A 20,102-nucleotide genomic window follows, 5' to 3' on the forward strand; every position below is an offset into this window, starting at 1 on the left:
GCATCCCTGCATCCTGCATTTTTCATCTCTGCATGTTTATCGATAGCTTTCGTAAGGCGGATAACGGCCATGCCTTTATTCTCCTCCCATACCACACGACATGACGCTGAAAGCATTCCCATCCACAACCTTCTGCCTGGCTCTTCCTTCCCTTCTCCTCCTTTGTTCTTCGCGATCTCTCGATACGCTTCCTCTCTACCTTCTGCGAACCTTTCGCGAGACAGCTTCCCCGATCACCTTTCATCTCGATCGTTCCAAACGTACTTCCTGGCGTCTACAAAGTCGCCTATCCGACGAACATGCCGCCGCATGCGCCATCTATCGCGCTTATCTCTGACCCGAGACAGAAGGTCAGCGAGGTCAAGCAGCGGCAGAGGCAATCTTCTCCGACTCGGTCCGCTGGGACTTAGCGGGAGCCGCTGCTGCCACCTGCTGGAGAGAACGGAGAGAGAGGATGTGGCCTCGTAAAGATAGAGAGAGAGAGAAGAGAGAGAGGGCGAGAGAAAGAGAGAGATGTGTGCGTGGGAGAGACAGAACCAGCGACAGAAGGACAGAAATAGCAAAAAGAAGCGAGAGAGATAGAGAGAAGGAGAGAATGAAAGAGAAAGAGAAAGAAGGGGCGCGAGAGAAATAGGCAAACAATATGAGAGAGAGAGAAAAAATAGACAAGGAAAGAGAGAAGAACGAGAGGAGGAAGGAGGAAGGAGAAAATCTGGCGCTAGAACATAGATCGTCATCTACGGTGTGCTTGTCTCACCTGACGCTCCGCCCGTCCTTCATCTTCTTCCACTGCTCCATGCTCCGTATGTCAGCGGTCCATTCCCTTCAACATTCCCAGAGCAAGCTCGCTCCTCTCGTTATACCAAAAACTCCGAACCGCTCAATCACCCCCACGTTCACAAGAAAACACTACAAGAGACAAATTACAATCACATCGCATAGTGACGTCTCTCATTTATTATGTCCATCAAACTCCCACAAGCTCAATGCACTAAAGAATAACCTCACCAGAGACCAACGAACGTGCAGTTAGCTGCGCAAAGCACTGGAGGAACCCGATATGACTTTGGATGCATGACACGTTATAACTTTGGGATGGATGGAACATATAACTTTGGATGCATGGACACGAATGACTTTGGAGATGCGACCCGATATAACTTTGGATGGGCATGGACACGAAATGACTTTGGATGAGATCGACCGCGATATAACTTTTGGATGATGGAGCACGGATATGACTTTGGGATGGATGGAACACAATATGAACTTGGGATGATAACACTATATACTTTGGGTGCATGACACGATATGAACTTTGGATGGATGGACACAATATACTTTGGATGGATCGACACGAATAGACTTGGGATGCAGGACACGATAATACTTTGGTATGGATGGACACTTATGCACTTGAGATGCATGGACACGATATGATTTGGATGGATGAACACACTATATTTGGGATGCATGGACACGAATGACTTTGGAATGCAGACACGATAGACTTTTGGATCATGGACACCGTTATACTTGGGATGCAATGTCAGATATGACTTTGGGAGATGGACACGATATAACTTTTGATGGATGACACAATATGACCTTGGATGGATGGACAACAATATGACTTTGGATGATCCGACCCGATATATACTTTGGATGAATGGACACAATAATGACTTGGGATAGATGCGACCCGTATATAACTTTGGGATGGATGGACACAATACATACTTTGGATGATGGACACAATGACTTTGGGATGGATGACCACGATATACTTTGGGATGGATTGGACACCGATATGACTTTAGGATGATGGACACGATATGACTTTAGATGATGACACGGTAAAACTTTGCGATGAATGGACACTCATATACTAGATGATAACACCAAATAACTAGATGGATGACACGTATGACTTTGGATGGAGGACACGATATGACTTTTGGGATGGATGACACGATATCACTTAGGATGATGACACGATATGACTTAGATGATGACACGTTATTAATTTAGATGAATGGACCGTATACTTTGGAATTCATGACACGAATACGACTAGATGCATGGACACCATATGACTTGGATGCAATGGACACGATATGACTTGATGATAGACACGATATGACTTTGGAGCATGAACACGATATGACTTAGGATGATGACACTTATAACTTGGATGATGACACAAATATACTTGGATGGATGGACACGATAACTTGGATGGATGGACACGATATACTTTGATGGATGGCACGAATATACTTGGATGATGACACGATATGACTTTGATGCATGACACGATATACTTAGATGATGGACACGGTATACTTTGGATGCATGATCACGATATGACTTTGGATGGATGGACACCATATGACTTTGGATGCATGACACGATATGACTTTGCTGATAAAGACACGATATGACTTTGGATGCATGAACACATATGACTTTAGATGATACAGATATGACTTGAGATGCATAACACATATAACTTGGATGAATGGACACGATATGACTTGGGGAAATGATGGAAACACGAATAAACTTGATGGATGACAGAGTGACTTTGAGATGATGACACGATATAACTTTGAGATGATGACACGATATGACTTTGGATGCATGACACGTTATGACTTGAGATGATGGACACGAATGACTTAGGATGCATGACACTTATGACTTTGAGATGGACTGGAGCACGATATAAAGGATCTTCAAGTTAAACACGTCTAACGTCTGAGCGATTAGAGTGACGCGTACCCAAGGTTAGATATTCCAGACTTGCTGAGATTTTATCTAGCCCAAAGTGCGCTTCAACTGAGGCGATTCATACAAAGAGTTGCCACGTCACAGCACCAAAAACAAACACACACTAGACGCTCTTATGCAATTTCCAGTACTAGTACTACTCAGCAGCTAGCTAAAAGGGATCAAGAACACACCATTGAGTTGATAGGGGTTTACAGACAAAACCCACGTTCGGGTTACCATATATAACCACAGCCAACCTCTGAGCAGCGGACACCTCTAAGAACGGCCACACATATACACAAAGACAACGCGACAGGAAACCACCCTAAGCAACATTCTATAAATTTAATTCCAGAACTACACTTAGTTTCCTAATGGTGGAAATTATTCAGGTCACAGCCACGCTCTATACACATCAAAACGCCTGTCAACAACCGACGCTTTCCGCGAATGACCGTATACTGCAGGTTAGACGTGTATGAAGTAACCGGATGCTGGCTGCAGCAGTGGCTCAAAGTCCCGGCGCGTCATCGAAACCTGTCTGGTTTGCGGAGGCTGCAGCGCCGACGATGACGCTCATTCTGCGAGAGCGCCGAGCAGACGTGCTGCGAAGAGTCCCAATCGGTCGAGAGAGCAGGAGAGCGAAAACAAAGCAAGAGTTTCATGAAGTAAAATGTCAAAGGTCTGAGGTCAAAAGGTCAAGGGTCCAGGGAAGGAGGTTATGAGGTCATGAGTCACAGGGTCATAAAGGCAGGAAGGGACCAGGGCATGATGTCACTGAGGTCAATGCTGTCATGAAGTCAGGAACGGTCCAAGGTGTCATGAGTTAGAAGCCAGGTCGCATGAGTCAGATGTCACAAATACCTAAGCATATGGCAACACCCCTCTTTGTTCTTGATCTTGCTGTCTATCTAGATCTGTTACTCTCCCCATCACTCTTCCACACACTTATCTTTTATTACCTCTCATCTATCCTCTTCCCTCTACCAATCTCTGTCGCTCCTTTCCTCTCTCTCCTCTTCTTTCTCTCTCTCCTTCTCTCTCTCTCTAATCTCTTCATCTCTCTCTCCTCTCGCTCTCTCTCCTTTTTTCTCTCTCTCTCTCTCAGGCTCTCTCTCTCTTTTTTTTCTCATCCTCTCTCTCTCCTTCTCCTCCTCGTCTCTAAGTCTCCTTTCTCTCTCTTTCTCGTCTCTCTCGTCTCTCTCCTCCTCTCTCTCTCTCGCGCGCGTCTCTCCCTTCTTTCTATATCTCTCTCTCTCTTTCTCTTTCGCTGCTCTTTCTCACATTGTTTCTCGGCCTCCACCCTTCCCGTCGCCAGTCCACCAGTATCTGCGTCTGCCCTCCCTCTCTTTCCTCCGCCACCTGTCTACTCACTTCAGCTTGTCCTTGAGCCTGGCCCGGCCCCCACGTGAGGCAGAGCCTACGCCGTGATGCGGCGCGTCTGCACTGGCCCACTCTTGCTGAGCACAGGAGACTTCGGCGCTGGCTTTATTCAGTCGCTGTACGAGGTCGGCGCGTCAGAGGCGCCACCACCCTCGCAGCCTGGCGCGCTCTGCGATCCCCCTCTCGCCCGTCCGTCCGATCGTCGTCGTCTAGCTGCTGATGCGGACTGCAAGATCGGCGCCGCACAACGTGAACGGGGTTTTACCTTGCTAACTCTTACCCTTACCTAAGTTACTGCTAACAAGTAAACTTCTTTAATAATAATAAAAAATAATAAAATCTATCATTATTAATAATATATTATTATTATATTATATTATTACTTATTATTATCATTATTATTTATTGGCGAAGTTTTATTATAAAAGCTTTGTAATCATATACAATTTATGACACTGTTTCCGGCCTCTATCGACCGTCCTCTTCCTTCCTGGCTCCTTTCGGCCACGCCCGCACCTTACGTCCCTTCCTATCATCACCTACGCGAATTACGCTAGACGCCGTACACCTCCTCCATATTACAACGCAAATCGCCCCTCTGACCACCACCCCCAGCTTAGGAATAATGGTTTGCCTTCCCTATTACATCATTGTCATCGTCCACCTGCCGCACGACTCTCACCCCCGCTTAGAATAATGTGTTGCCTGTCCTATTAGCATATTGTCATCGTCCCTCTGCCACCGACCCCACCCCCGGCTTAGGAATAATGGTTTGCCTGTCCCTAATTATCATCATTGCATCGTCCTCTCTGCCACCACCCACCCCCGCTAGAATAATGATTTGCCTCTCCCCTATTACACCTATCGCTCCACCTCTGACCACCACACCCCCCCGCTTAGCGAATAATGTTTGCACTGTACATATTACATCATTCGTCATTCGTCCGCATCTGCCCACCAACCCACCCCGCTTAGAATAATGGTTTCCTGTCCCACCTCTCCGAGTCGCCGTGAGCATATCACTCTGTCGCGGGGTGGGTTGGTAAGAACTCCTCCTTCCCAAGGCCTCTCATCTCTCGACAGCGCTTGCTTTTTACCTTGAGAGAGTTAAACAATGCATTTTGTAATTTTTTTAAATAACAACGTTTTTTACATTGTTTTTTACGATAGAAATCGTCCGCGTTTTTTCTCTGTCCCAGATGCCGAAACTTGGCGCGACGAGAAGCGTGAGCGAGATGTAGAAGTAACAGTATCGTCCTATGTTTAATCTGTTTAGTTGTAAGCTTTTTACGTAACGCTGTTCGTAATGCTCCTAAGCGTTATAATTTTATTATGTTATATTTAGCTAACATCCCTCATTTTTTTTCCTGAACTGATATAGAAGAAATAATATATATAAATATATATTATATTATACAGATACTCGCTATTCGAAATTGATCATGCTGCGACCTAAGCACAACAGATGACTCGCGGCTCACCTATTGCTCACAGTTCCTGTACGACGCCGCTTTGATTACTGCTGGCGGTTTCGTCAGAGACGATTTTCGGCCGCCGATTTTCATGCTTTCAGGCATGCTGCTGCTGCTGCTGGCTGCTGCTGCTGGCGCGCGCCATCGTTGGGGCGACTATCAGCGCCGTCGCATCGGCAATCGGGAGGAACGGCGCTGAGTCGCGCCTGGTCGTCGTCGCGCCGGTGCTGCCGCCGCTGCGCTCGTACGACGCAGACGATCTGGCGCGGTCGTCCGGCGTCACCACGTGACGTTGTCTTCTCACTGGCGCCTGCGCGCGAGGCCGTGCCGCGTCACTGCGCCTTGGACAGGTTCGTCACTGACCTGTGATCTGTGGTGAGAGATTGTGTGAGAGAGAAGAGGGAGAGAGGGAGAGAAGCAGAGAGAGAAAAAGAAAAGAGGTGGCAAAGGGGTGAACAAATTAGGAAGAGAGAGAAGAAAAGAGAGCAATCATCGAAAGAGAGAGAAAGAGAGTGAGACACACACGACACGAAAGAAAGAGCAAACAAGAGGAGAGAGAGAGAGAAGAAGAAATAGAAGTGAGACAGACACGACCAGAAAAAAGAGCAGAAAAGAAGAGAGAGACGAGAAATAGAATGTGAACACACACGGACAAAAGAGAGACAACAAAGAGCAGAGAGAGAAATAGAGTGAGACAGACACGGACAAAAAGAAAAGAGCGCAACAAAAGAGAGAGAGAGAGAGAAATAGAGTGAGACACACACGGACAGAAAAAAGAGCAATCAAAAAGAGAGAGAGAGAGAATAAATAAAAAGAGGAAGAGAAAACCCGTGCCCGGGGTAAATAAAAAAAAGAAATAGAGGAGAGCCAGACACGACAAAGAAAGGCACAAAAAGAGAGAGACGAAATATATGAGCAACACACTACAGAAAGAAAGAGCAACAAAGAGAGAGAGAGAGAAAATAGAGTGAGACAGACACGGCGACAGAAAAGAAAGACAACAAAGAGAGAGAAGAGAGAAATAGAGTGAGACACACACGGACAAGAGAAAGAAGCAACAAAAAGAGAAGAGAGAGAGAAAAGACTGAGACAGACCGACAGAAAAAAGATGCTACAAAAAAGAGAAAAGAAATAGAGAGAGCGAGACATGTACAGAAAAAGAGCCAACAAAAGAAGAGAGAGAGATGTAAAATAGATGAGACACGACACGGACGAAAGAAGTAGCAACAAAAAGAGAGAGAGACATAGAGTGACGCAACACACGACGAAAAGAAAAGCACAAAAAGAAGAGAGAGAAATAAGTGGACATCACACGACAGAAAAAAGAGCAACAAAATCAGAGAGGAGCAGAATAGAACGTGAGACACACACGACCCAGATAAGAAGACAACAAACTAAAAGGAGCATGAGAAGAGAAGAGAGCAGGAAATAGAGTGACATACACGCACGGACACAGAAAGAAAGGCAACAAGGGAAAAAAACAGAGATGAGAGAAGAGAGAGAAAAATAGAGTGAGACACACGATTACAGAAATCGACGCCAACAAGAGAGCATGAGTATAGAGAGAGAAATAGAGAGGGAGAGAGAGAGAGAAAAAGAAATAGAGAGGGAGAGAGAGAGAGAAAAAGAAATAGAGAGGGAGAGAGAGAGAGAAGGAGAGAGAGATAGAGAGAGAGAAAGGGAAAAAGAGCGACAGAGGATTGGTAGAGGAAGAGGTAGAATGAGAGGTAATGAAGAATAAGTGTGTGTGAGAGTGATGAGGAGAGGAACAGATCTAGATAGACAGCAAGATCAAGAACAAGAGAGTGTGTTGCCATAAATGCTTAAGGTATTTGTGACCTCCTGACCTCATGACCCCTGGCCTTCCTAACCTCATGACACCTTGACCTCCTGACTTCATGACACATTGACCTCATGACATCATGCCCCTGGTCTTCCTGCCCTCATGACCCCTTGACCTCATGACCTCATAACCTCCTGTCCTCTGGACCCCTTGACCTCCTGACCTCACGACCCTTTGACATCTTTACCTCATGAACTCTTGCCCTCTTGTTTTCACGACATTCTGACCTTCTGACCGATTGCTGGACTCTTGCAGACACGTGATGGGTTCCGGCAAGAAGGAGCCCTCGTCGTCAGCGCCCTGCAGCCCTCCGCCAAACCAGACAGGTTTCGATGACGCGCCGGACTTTGAGCACCTGCTGCAGCCAGCATCCGGTACTCTCATACACAGTCTAACCTGCATATAGCGGTCATTCCGCGGACAAGCGTCCGTTGTTGACAGGCGTTCGATTGTATAAAGGTGGTGTGACTGAATAATTTCCACCAATTGGAAACTAAAGTGCAGTTGGAATTAAATTTATAGAATGTTGCTCAGGGTGTCTCTTGTAGACGCGCGTCCGTGCTATAGATGTGGCCGTTCTATAGAGGTGTCCGTGCTACAGAGGTGGCCGTGTTATATAGGTAACCCCGAACGTGGGTTTGTCTGTAAACCCCCTATCAACTCCAATTATGTGTTCTTGTCCCTTTTAGCCAGCTGTGGTAGTACTAGTACTGGAAATGCATAAGAGCGTCTAGTGTTTGTTTGTTTTTGGTGTGTGACGTCAGCAAACCTCTTGCTACTGAATCGCAGTGAAGCGCACTTTGGGTAGATAAAATCTCAAGCAAGTCTGGAATATCATAACTTCTGTAGGTCATCTACGTCAGACACTTAGACGTGTTACACTTGTAATCCTTTCATATCGTGTCCATGCATCCCAAAGTCATATCGTGTCCATGCATCCCAAAGTCATATCGTGTCCATCCATCCCAAAGTTATATCGTGTCCATCCATCCCAAAGTTATATCGGGTTCCTCCAGTGCTTTGCGCAGCTAACTGCACGTTCGTTGGTCTCTGTGAGGTTATCTTCAGTGCATTGAGTTTAGAGTTGTGGACATATAAGAAGATCTCACCTGCGATGTGATTGTAATTTGTCTACTTGCTAGTGTTTCTGTGAACGTGGGGGTGATTGCAGGGTCGGAGTTTGGTAGTAACGAGAAGGAGCGAGCTGCTCTGGAGATGTTGAAGGGAATGGACCAAGACTACATGCGGAAGATGGAGCAGTGGAAGAAGATGAAGACTGCGGACGCGTCAGGTGAGCAAGCAACAACCCCGTAGATGACGCATCTATGCTTCTAGCGCAGATTTTTCTCCTTCCTCCTCCTCCCCTCTCGTTCTCTCTCTCTCTCCTTGTCTATCTTTATCCTCTCTCTCTCATATTGTCTTTGCCTATCTTCTTTCGCGCCCCTTCTTTCTCTTTCTCTTTTATTCTCTCCTTCCTCTCTATCTCTCTCGCTTCTTTTTGCTATTTCTCTCCCTCTGTCGCTGGTTCTGTCTCTCCCCCACGCACACATCCTCTCTCTCCTCTCGCTCTCTCTCTCTCTCTCTCTCTCTCTCTCTCTTACGTGCACATCCTCTCTCTCCTTCTCTTCCAGCAGGTGGCAGCAGCGCCTCCCGTAAGTCCCCCAAGAGGACCGAGTCGGAGAAGAATGCTCTGCCCGCTGGCCTTGACCTCGCTGACCTCTCCTCCGTCAGAGAGCGCCCGATAGATGGCGCCATGCGCGGCAGTCAGTCGGAAGGCGACTTGCTAGACGCCGGAAGTACGTTGGCAACGATCGAGAGAAAGGGATCGGGGAAGCTGTCTCGGAAAGGTTCGCAGAAGGTAGAGAGGAAGGGATCGAAGAAGATCGCGAAGACAAAGGAGGAGAAGGAGAAGGAGAGGCAGGAGAAGGTATGTGAATGGGGAATCTTCAGCGATCATGTGTGTGTGTGTGGAGGAGAATAGAGGCATGGGCGTTATCCGCCTTACGAAAGGCTATCGATACACAGACACATGCAGAGATGAAAAAATGCAGGGATGCAGGGATGCAGGAATAGAGTAATGTATAGAGGATGGATGCAGGGATGCAGGGATGCAGGGATGAAGGAATGAAGCAATGTATAGAAGCTGGATGCAGGGATGCAGGTGTGAATGGGAAGATGCAGGGATGGGAAATAGCCTTGAGAGAAGCCATTCTCTTGCGAGCACTGCGCTACCAGTGGGAGTCCAGTCAGACCCATCTCACGCGGTGTCCTTATACAATACGTCATTGCTAGTATGTAGGAGAAGCCGCTCACACATACCGTTCCTTTGCAGGAGAAGGCCAAACTGGAAAAGCATCGAGAGAAGGAGCTGTTGAGGATGTCCAGGGAGCAACTGAAGCTAGATAAGGAGAAGGAGAGACTCCAGAAGGAGAGGTACTGGGCGCGTCAGCAAGAAAAACAGAATAGCAGATAGCACTTAGCAGCTGGCTGGAGAAGAACTGGACTTGCCACACTGTCTCACTCGCGCGGGCAGTGTATCTGTTTTGCTATCTGACAAGCGGTGTAATGTTAGTTAGCTTTTATTAAGGGAACTCGGCCTCTAGATGTAGAGAGTTAACAAACGATCATTGTGTCACTGATTCGCTAACAATGGTCGTTACCTTGTCTCTCTCTCTCTGTCTTCTCCGTTACCCTTCACCCCTTCTCACTCTCATCCGCTAACCCCCAGCTCCTCCTTCTCTCTTCCCTCCACTCCCCCTTCTTTCTTCCCTCCACTCCCCCTTCTCTTTTCCCTCTACTCCACCTTCTCTCTCATCACCTTCTCTCTCACCTTCCTCCGCTAACCTTCTCCCGTTTCTCTCTCCGCCAGATTAAAGACGTTAGAGAAGGAAGCCTGCCTCGAGCTAAAGAAGGACATCCTTAAAGAGGAGACCTCGGTGCCACAGCAGCGACACAGCCACAAGCCTAAAGCAGCCATCACCGTGGCAACGGAGGCAGGAGAGAGACGCTTTGAGGGAATCTCTGATCGCTTCGCTAAAGACTTGCGTAAGTGGGAGGAAAAGCGACGCGTGGCGCCTGAAGAGTCCACGCTCGTGCTGCTCAAGGAACGCAAGATGACGGCGACGCGCGCGCCCTCTCGTGTGCGCACCGAGTCTGAGAGTTCGTCCAGCAGTCGCGACCTGCTTGCACCAGAACGCGTCGGCGGTGCGACGACGGAGGCGGAGATCGGCCACGAGGGGGCGCCCGTGCGCGCGCGGCGACCGGCCAACGTCGAGAATCGACGCTCACTGAACGTCGACTCGGGCGACGGTGGCGCCACCGGCGGCGGCGACCCGAAACGCGAGAGCGTGACCAGCGACTATCAATCACTCTCTCCGGCGTCGCCAAACCTGATCACGTCATCGGCGACGACCGGTGGCGCCATCTACTGGTACGACGGCAACGAGTTGAGCGACAGCGAGTTGGCGGTCATCGCGTCGGCGTTCGAGCCAATCCGTACGGAGCACTTGTTTGACATGGCGACGTCTTTCACCTCGGATGCGTCGCCGACGAGGAACAGCGTTGACTTCGAGGTGGCGGGGGTCGCTCGCAGCCTCAGCCTACTGGAGGAACTGCGAGAGAAAAACGACGAGAACGAGAGGTTGAGAGCCGAGGTGCGGGTCCTGCAGGAGCGCGTGCGCAGAGACCAGGAGAAAGGTAGGTGGCGCTGCCGTCCGTCTCAGCTAGAGTCTAGAATGTTAGAATGTTAGATTTGTTGAACGTAAAATTGTTTCGATGTAGAATGGTTGGAATGTAGAATTGTTGGAATGTAGAATTGTTTGAATGTAGAATTGTTGGAATGTAGAATTGTTAGAATGTAGAATTGTTAGAATGTAGAATTGTTAGAATGTAGAATTGTTAAGCCTGGCGCACATTGGCATTGCCGAACATTTTCCCGAACAAATGTTTCGTCCGACAAATGTTTTTTGTCTGGCAATGTGCGGGTGGACAATTGCTGAGCGCACATTGCCAACACATTTTGCAGGCGAACAATCTCTTGGCGCCGTCTAGTAGCTGTGTTCGTAAAGAGTCACGTGATCGGCGCATGATTGGACAGCAAAATCATGTGACCACATATCGTGCTGCTATTGTTACTATTTTACAAATGTTTCTAGAATTGTTCGACATTCAGCCGCACATTGACGAACATTCGACGAACAATGTTTCGAGATATCAAACATTTCCGATCTAGGTTCGGAACAAATGTTCGGCGACTTTTTCACCGCACATTGACGAACATTTCATGGAACATTGCTACGATAATGTTTTTTTGAGGCAAAATGTTTAAGCCGGGCTTTAGAATGTTAGATTTAAAATGTAGAATTGTTCGAATGTAGAATTGTTAAAATTTAGAATTGTTAGAATGTAGAATTGTTAGAATGTAGAATTGTTAAATGTAGAATTAGTTTTAGAATGTGTAGATTTGTTAGATGTAGAATTTGTTAGAATGTAGAATGTTATAATGTAGAATTGTGAGTAGAATTGTTAGAATGTAGAATTGTTAGAATGTAGAATTGTTAGAATGTAGAACTGTTAGAATTGTGGCTTCTGGCGACACTTGGATGTGGATATCTGTCGCCTGTGCGATACCAGCGGGGAGCTTTACATGCAAGATCTTCGCTCCCTATTCTTAATTAATGTCTACAGATGGAATGTTATCATATAAATCTACTGCTAAGATGAACTGCCTATCATTTTAAATGCCACAATCTTTGCAGAAAATACGATTTCTCGTCGAGAATATTGCAGCATGCAGCGGCGCGCGCCGTGTTACGGTGTAGTGCCAGTTGAGGCAAACTTCATAATATAGCTTGCTGAGAGAGAGAGGGGATGACGAGACTTGACGAGAAAGGCTGCAGGAAAGCGATTCTGGGGCGGCGTAGAAGAAGAAAAGGCTGAGCGAGGGACACGGGAAGCAAGGGGAAGAAGCGCGAAGGCGCATAAAGTAGATGTTTTGTAACCTACCCAATGCGGGGCTAGGGCGCTGCTCCTAATTATACAACACAGGTTTACTGATAAAACAGTTTATTAGGGGAAATACTATTGGCTGAGCTTTCCGCTAACCATTTTAATGCATATTCATCCCAAAATATACTCCTCTGGTGAGTATTGCGGCATGCGCTAACACAGCTAACATAAGCAGATTGTGTAGGCTGGCTGGTATAAACCGCAGCGGGACGCTTACATGCAAGGTCTTTCTCACTATTTCCTTAAATGATGTCTGACTGAAAAATGTTATCATAGAAATCTATGCTAGGCATAACATCTGCTCATTTTTAAATGCATGAGTCTTTGCTAAGATATGCTTTTCTCTCGGAGATATTGCGCATGCGCGCGCGACCGTGTTAGGCGTGCATGTGCCGTCTGAGTTGCATACTTTTTAATATAGCTTGTGCTGGAGAGAGAGGGGATGGGAGTACTAAGGAAAGACTGCAGAAAAGATAGCCAGGGAGCGGTAGAAGAAAGAAGGAGCTGAGGCGAGGACCAGGGAAGGCAGGGAAAGAACAAGGCCAGGGCATAAAATATAGGTGTTTTGGTAACCTTACACGGTAAGGGCGCTCTCCTAATTATAAACACAGGTCTACTAATAAGAAGTGTAATTAGGGAAATCTATGCTGAGTTATCCCGCCTAACCATTTTAATGCATATTTCATCATCAAAATATAACTCCTCTGGTGAGATAATTGCGCATAGTCGCTAACACCATGCGTAGCCAGATTTGCTGTACTGGGTGGTATCGCAGAGGGAATTAAGGCAAGGTCTTCCTCCTATTTCTTAAATGATGTGCAACTGATGGAATGTTGATCATTTAAATGCTATGATAGGCGTAAGCTCCTCTTCATTTTTTAAATGCATGAATCTTTTGCAAATATCGATTTCTCACGTGAGATATTGGCGCATGCGCGCGCACCGTGTAGGCGTGCAGTGCCGTCTGAGCAAACTTCATAGGCATCTTCAGGCGACAACGAGATTCCAACATCCAAGTGTAGCTTTAGCTCAGCGCTCCGTCCCACGCGGCGCTGGCCTCCAGCACCCGTTCAAGCACACTCCGACAATAACTGGCATTGCCGCGACGGAAATAGTTCTTTTAGTTTTACGTATTTTAGTATTGCTAAAACAAGTTACCATGGTATCAACACCGATTGTATACGCCATAGGCATGAGTATAGCGCATTAATAGGGGAAAAAAACAAGACAAGCGCCAAGTTGCAGCACTCGTTAAGTTATTAGTAACACGCTATAGTGTTGCCGGCGTTATTTTGTATGACGGGGGCCTAAGGCACCTATATAAATTGTAATAATAGTGTGATGGGGGCCCAAGCGCACATAAAGTTAATATTCGTATTGACGGGGCCTAAGTCACATATTAGCTATTGTATATGACGTGGCTAATGCGCATGCGTATAGTAGTAATGTAGTATAAGTGTATGCTGGCGGCCACCAAGGTCATATATTATAGTAATGTGTTATGAAGGGGGCCTAAGCCTTCTACTATAGTAGTGTGTGGTAAGCCATTGTTGGAAGCTATATCCGCCGTTCAGCAAAGAAAAGTATGCCTGCATCACTTGACCGCAGTGTATTATTGGCGTCCAGTGGGGCATATGGTCCCCGTGGTCTTAAGGCCACACTTGATTGTGGACTATCTGTCGGCACCCACAGCACACACACACGACACCTCTCCAAACTCATGGCACGTGCCCTTCGCCTCAATCAGGATACGTAGATTGAGCGCCATGAGCGAGAGCGGCTCTATCTGTAGTGGAGTGAGAACTCTCTCTCCTTTCTCTGCTGCAACCTAGAAGCAAGAGCGAGTGGACATTCTGCGGGGTAGTGAAGCTCATAGCGACCGTGAGGCAGCGCGATTAACGGCCATTTGCTGGAGCAGAACGCTTGCAGACCTGCGCACTGAGGTGCGAGCGCGGGCAGCGTGTACGGGCAGAGACTCACGGCTAGAGAAGGGCCTATCGGCTGCAGGTAATCAGCGCTGGCCTAGCAACGATAGCCGCGCCTATTCTAGTAGCCGAGAACAATACATATAAATAAATATTTATTGCATGTTAACTTTATATATATATAATATAATATTTATATATATTATACAGAGAAGTTAAAATGAGGGATTTGTTACGTTTTGCTGCCACATGCGCTCGAATATCGTTACCGATCTTATTTACATTTACTTTTTATGTAACTTACATTTAACATTTATGTAAGTTAGCGCCATACGGCCTATATGTGTATGTATGCCTTATTTGCTAAATGAAACGTGTCTGTGAGAACCAAATGTCGTTTTACTAGCGTTTATAGAGGCATTCTATATGGTTCGTTTGTTAAAACATCAGTTTGAATTTGACTGTCATCGGTTGTTTAGGGCAGCTCTCACCTTCAACGTGACCTGCAGGTAGCAGAACATGGCGCGTAGCGTGTGGCGCTTCAATGTCGCTGTATATATTGGTCTGAGGCGTAGTAGCGGATAGCTGGTCTAAATAGCGACGGTGAGTAGTGCAGGAAGTCACAAGCAGATTGATGATGAATTGGTAATTAGAATCTATATCGATGCATTAATGTCGATAATTCGGTATCCGAAAGTTTTGTAGTCGAATATTAAATTCTTTATTAATCAATTAGTCCCAATAGGGCAATAACTATGAATGAGAGATGGGGAAGGAAGAGAGAATAGGTGGAATAGGAAGTGACAGAAGATTTAAAATTGGAATGCGCGAGAGAGAACGAGACAAGAGGGGAGAATAGACTGGGGAAGCAACGGGCTGCACCGGCAAACGGCATAAGTTTTAGACTGTCGGCTGGCGTCTCAGCGGCGCGCCATTGTTGTTGGCAGACGCAGCGTGGCTGCAAGCAGGGCGGAGAGGGAGGAAAGGAGATGAGGAGCAGACTAGATGCACCGAGACTCAGCCGGCACTGCTCACGCAGCAGGAACCCTCACTGCTGATCAGCAAGCTCACGAAAGGTGACGGTCACCATCGTCATGCATCATCGTCATCGTCCATCAAAAGAACTCTTTTTAGTTTTGATATTAAATTATTGCCATCGTTAGAATTTACTAACGATGGCGATTGAATTGATATGAATTATTATTATGAAAATTAATTAATAAAGCGATATAAAGAAATTCGTATTGTCGCTATACTTGTGGCTTAGACTGACATGCACTTTCTGTTACAGATGGTGAGCTGAAAAGCGCGCGCTTGCGAAGTGGATGTTGAAACACGGCAGACGACGTGGCGACCGTCTAGCAAGCTATGGCCATGCATCTTCAGGAGAAGGTAGTCTCATCATGACTTCGAGCCCGACGCGCTAACGATGCTAGCCTACACACACCACACACACACACACACGACACACAGACACACTACAACACACAGCACCCACACACACACGACACACACACACCACACAGCACATCACACACACACACGCCAGCACTGCGCTACACACACACCATCACGACACACACGCACCCAGCATCACACACAGCACACATCCCACACCACAGCAGCATACACACACAGCGAACACACACACCACGACACAACACACACACAGCAACACAGCACACACACACAGCAGAGATATACAACACACCCAGCCACAGCACACACACACCCACAGCGCACAGCACAACACACACACACACATGCTACCGAATGCTACTTACAATAGAGCACTGTCACACCGTCACATAGGCCCTGTCCCTTACAATACGCACATCGACCCTCTTCACATGAGCAGCGCGTATGGGAGCATCTCCTGGAATGCCCGCCTACTACCGGAGAGCCTGTAGACCTGGTAGACCTTGAGGGTTTTCAATCCACCCGTGCCTGGTCCTAATGTTTATGCAGTGGCTAGGTCGAGTGGTATGCGTAAACCGCCGAGATGAGAAGTGGAAGAAGAAGAAGAAGAAAAAAAAAAGAAGAAAAAGAAGAAGAAGAAGAAGAAGAAGAAGAAGAAGATGCTCGTGCGTAAGCGCGACCGGCTTATCGGCGGGATTCCCTGCCCTAACGCATCGCACCACGCCCATGACTTTCCCGCGGACAGCCTACACCGCTCTCCTCTACTCTCTCTCTCACCTCACTTGCATCGCGGACTCTCTTCCCACGCTACCTTGCGCCTACACATTGCCGCTCGTACCTTCACATGACCTTTCCGCCGGCGGACACTACCACTCTTCTCCTCTACTCTGCGGCTTCTCACGTGCTACACTCAATCGCGGACATGCTCTCCACGGCTATAACCTTCGCGCTACGCATCGCATCTCGTCTTCACATGACGCTTTCCCCGGACACTACCCCATCTCTTCGCTCTTCTCTACTTCTCACCTCACTTCATCTCGGCGGAACTCTGGCTTCCACACGCTACCTCCCCTACGCCATCCGCCCTCGCCCTCGCACATGACCTTTTACCCGGACACTACCACTCTCTCCTCTTCTCTACTTCTCAGCCTCACTCATCGCGACTCTCTCCCAACCTACCCTCCGCCTAACGCTTTGCGCCTCTGTCGGCCTTGCACATGACCTTGTAGCTGCAGACACTACCACCTCTTGCCTCATTCATCTAGCTTGCTCAGCCTCACTCCATCGCGGACTCTCTCCACGCTACGCGTCCCTAGCACATTGTGCTCGTCCTTCAGCATGACCTTTCCCCAGACACACACTGCTCTCGCATGCTACTCTACTTCTGCACGCTCACTGGCCATCGCGGGACTCTCTTCCCACGCTTACCCTCCCCTACGCATTGCCGCTCGTCCTTCACCATGACCTTCCCAGTACACTACCGCACTCTCCGGATCCTGCTTCTCTTAGCTTCTGCAACGCGTCACTGCCATCGGCGGACTCTGCTCCCAGCGCTAGGCCTCCCGCTAGCACATTGCCTCTCGTCCTTCAGCTGACCTTTCCTCAGAAACTACCACTGCTCGTCCTCTTCTCTAACTGTCTCGACCCTCACTCATCGCGGACTCTTCCTTCCCACGCTCACCTGCCCTACACATTGCCTCCGTCTTGGCACATGACCTTTCCGCCAGACACTAACACTCTCTCCTCTAAGCTCTACTTCTCACCTGCACTCATGCTGGCGGACTCTCTTCCCACGCTACCTCCGCCTAGCATTGCCCTCGTCTTCAGCATGACCTTCCGCAGACCCTACCACTCTCGTCTCTTGCTCGTACTTCTACCTCACTGCATCGCGGACTCTGCTTCCCACGGCTGCGAGCCTGCCGCCTACGCATTGCCTGCACTACATTTCAATGACCTTCCAACTTGTACCATTAGCACCTTCTCGCTCTTCTCTCCTTCTCGGACCACATCTAATCGCTGCCGTTCCCCCCCCCCTTTCACGCGCATTACCTCCCCTACGGCGTTAGCACACCACGCTCTGCTTCTGTCTGCCATCATTCTCACGGCTGTCCTCGTCTCTTGCACTTATTTTAGTTTCTTTCTCGACGGCTGAAAGATGCGGCTGCAGGAGCGTAACCGGTTCATCGGGGACATGGATGTGGCAGTTTGTTAGGAGACACGAGGCGAACAGTCTACTGCTGGGCAGGCGAGATACAATCGCCTCGGCGCTGCACCTGGAGTATCTACAAGGAAGTCGCCGTCAGGGTCGGCATACGCCGCCGCTGGCCACACGTTTGCTGGACTAGAGCTACATGTTCCGAAAAGGTGTGTGGAGGGGTGTGTGTGTGTGTGTGTGTGTTGTGTGTGTGTTTGTGTGTGTGTGTGTGTGTTGTGTGTGTGTGTGTATGTGCGTGTGTGTGTGTGGGTTTGTGTGTATGTATGTTGATGTTTGTGTGTGTGTGTGTGTGTGTGTGGTGTTGTGGTTTTTGTGTGTGTGTGTTTGTGTGGTGTGTGTGTGTGTGTGTGTTGTGTATGTAGCGTGTGTGTGTGTGTGTTTTGTGTGTGTGTGTTTGTGTGTGTGTGTGTGTGTGTGTGTGTGTGTATGTGTGTGTGTGTGTGTGCTGTGTGTGGTGTGTGTGTGTGTTATTGTGTGTGGGTGGGTGTGTTTGTGTGTGTGTGTGTGTGTGTGTGCTGTGTGTGTGGTGTGTGTGCGTTGTTTCCACACGGCATTGTTCCTAACGACGGCTGCCGTGACCAGTTTGCTGTTCGTTCTCAGTGACGGTTGCGTCCCATCACAAAGTGTGTTACACCAAGTTCTCAGGCGGTTCACAAGGGGCGTTGTTCCGCGTTGTTCCCCGCGTTGTTCGGCAGCGTTGTTCGCGTTATTTCTATACGCGTTGTTCGCACGTTGTTCCGCGTTGTTCGCAGGAGAAAGGAACACTGCGACCCTGAGGCGTTCACGTCGCACCAGTCGTAGCGCGAGGTCGTTTCATGCATCTAGTTCAGCAGCCGCGACAAAGGGCAGAGGTCACGAAGTACTTTCGAACGCTGCGGGCAGTACGAGTTTCGAAACATGGCGTCATGGAGAGCAGCTGACGTCACGCAAAGCTCCCGCTGGAAGAGTGACGTAGCTACGCTTATACGTGACTCAGCCGGGAGTGGGGGTCAGCGTGGGGCGTATGGGGCGTATTTTTCATATATATGCAGCGTAAAATGAAAATGTATATTATATTGTAAAAATATTGAAACCCTAATTGAGTGAATAACGTTGCAATAATTATGTGTTGATAGTGTATATTGCCATGCTAGTTTAGCCTATTGATCTATTTACTTATCCTATCTATATATCTATCTATATATTTATTTATGCTTAACTATCATGCTATCTATCTACCATCTATCTGATCTAATCTATGCTATCCATCTATTTATCTATCTGTCTGTCTATCTATCTATCTATTTATATCTTCATATACTATCTATTTTTCCATCTATTTATGCGTATGCTATCTACCTACCGTACTATTTATCGTATTTATGTTTAGCTATCTATATCTAGGGGCTATCATAGCTAGCTAGCAAACGATTGATTGAAATTATTCGATCGCATGTAACGCGTTATTTAGACATCAAGCATGTCAACAAGATGTCTTTTAAACTCACAGCTCACCAGCCAGGGGACGGCGAGGTAGAACCGCGCGCATGCGCGCTCTCTGTCGCAGTCGGAGGGGCGAGCTGCACATGAAAGCGAGGTGCATGCGCTGGCGCGGCTGCTGACCAATCACCGACACGCAGCCACGACAATCTATCTGACATCTCATCAGGTACAGCGCCAGGACAGGCTCAGCCTGCTCTCTCTACCGTCTCTCTGCTCTATCTCTCTTTTTCTCTCTCTCTCCGTCTCTCGGATCTCTCTGCATCTCTCTCTCTCTCTTTATTCTCTGCTCTCTCTGCATCTGCTCTCTCTCTCTCTCTCTCTCTCTATGCGCTCTTTCTCTCTCTCAATCTCTTCTCTCTCTCTTTCTGCTCTCTCTCTCCTCTCTATCTGCTCTCTCTTTCTCTCTTCTCTCTCTCGTCTTCGTCTCTTCTCTCTCTCTCTCGGTCTCTCTCTCTCTCGTCTCTCCTCTCTCCTCGTCTCTTTCTTCGCTCTCTCTCTCTCTGTCTCTCTCTCTAACCTCTCTCTCTCCTCGCTTCTGCTCTCGTCGTCTCTCTCTCTCAATCCGTCTCTCTCTCTCCCTC

At 47.9% G+C, this 20,102-nt stretch overlaps 1 protein-coding gene across 1 annotated transcript in view; it reads left to right on the forward strand.

The window, feature by feature from the left end:
- LOC106817464 overlaps positions 1–20,102 on the forward strand; it is a 36,116-nt gene that overhangs the window by 1,319 nt on the left and 14,695 nt on the right. The window contains exons 3-7 of the mRNA XM_014822131.1: positions 7,729–7,847; positions 8,645–8,764; positions 9,108–9,400; positions 9,806–9,906; positions 10,343–11,169. Coding sequence (XP_014677617.1) covers positions 7,729–7,847; positions 8,645–8,764; positions 9,108–9,400; positions 9,806–9,906; positions 10,343–11,169 — 1,460 coding nt within the window. The remainder of the gene's footprint in view (positions 1–7,728; positions 7,848–8,644; positions 8,765–9,107; positions 9,401–9,805; positions 9,907–10,342; positions 11,170–20,102) is intronic.

The sequence above is a fragment of the Priapulus caudatus genome, unplaced genomic scaffold, assembly GCF_000485595.1.
Source record: "Priapulus caudatus unplaced genomic scaffold, Priapulus_caudatus-5.0.1 Scaffold1736, whole genome shotgun sequence".
In the NCBI taxonomy this organism is placed as follows: domain Eukaryota; kingdom Metazoa; phylum Priapulida; class Priapulimorpha; order Priapulimorphida; family Priapulidae; genus Priapulus; species Priapulus caudatus.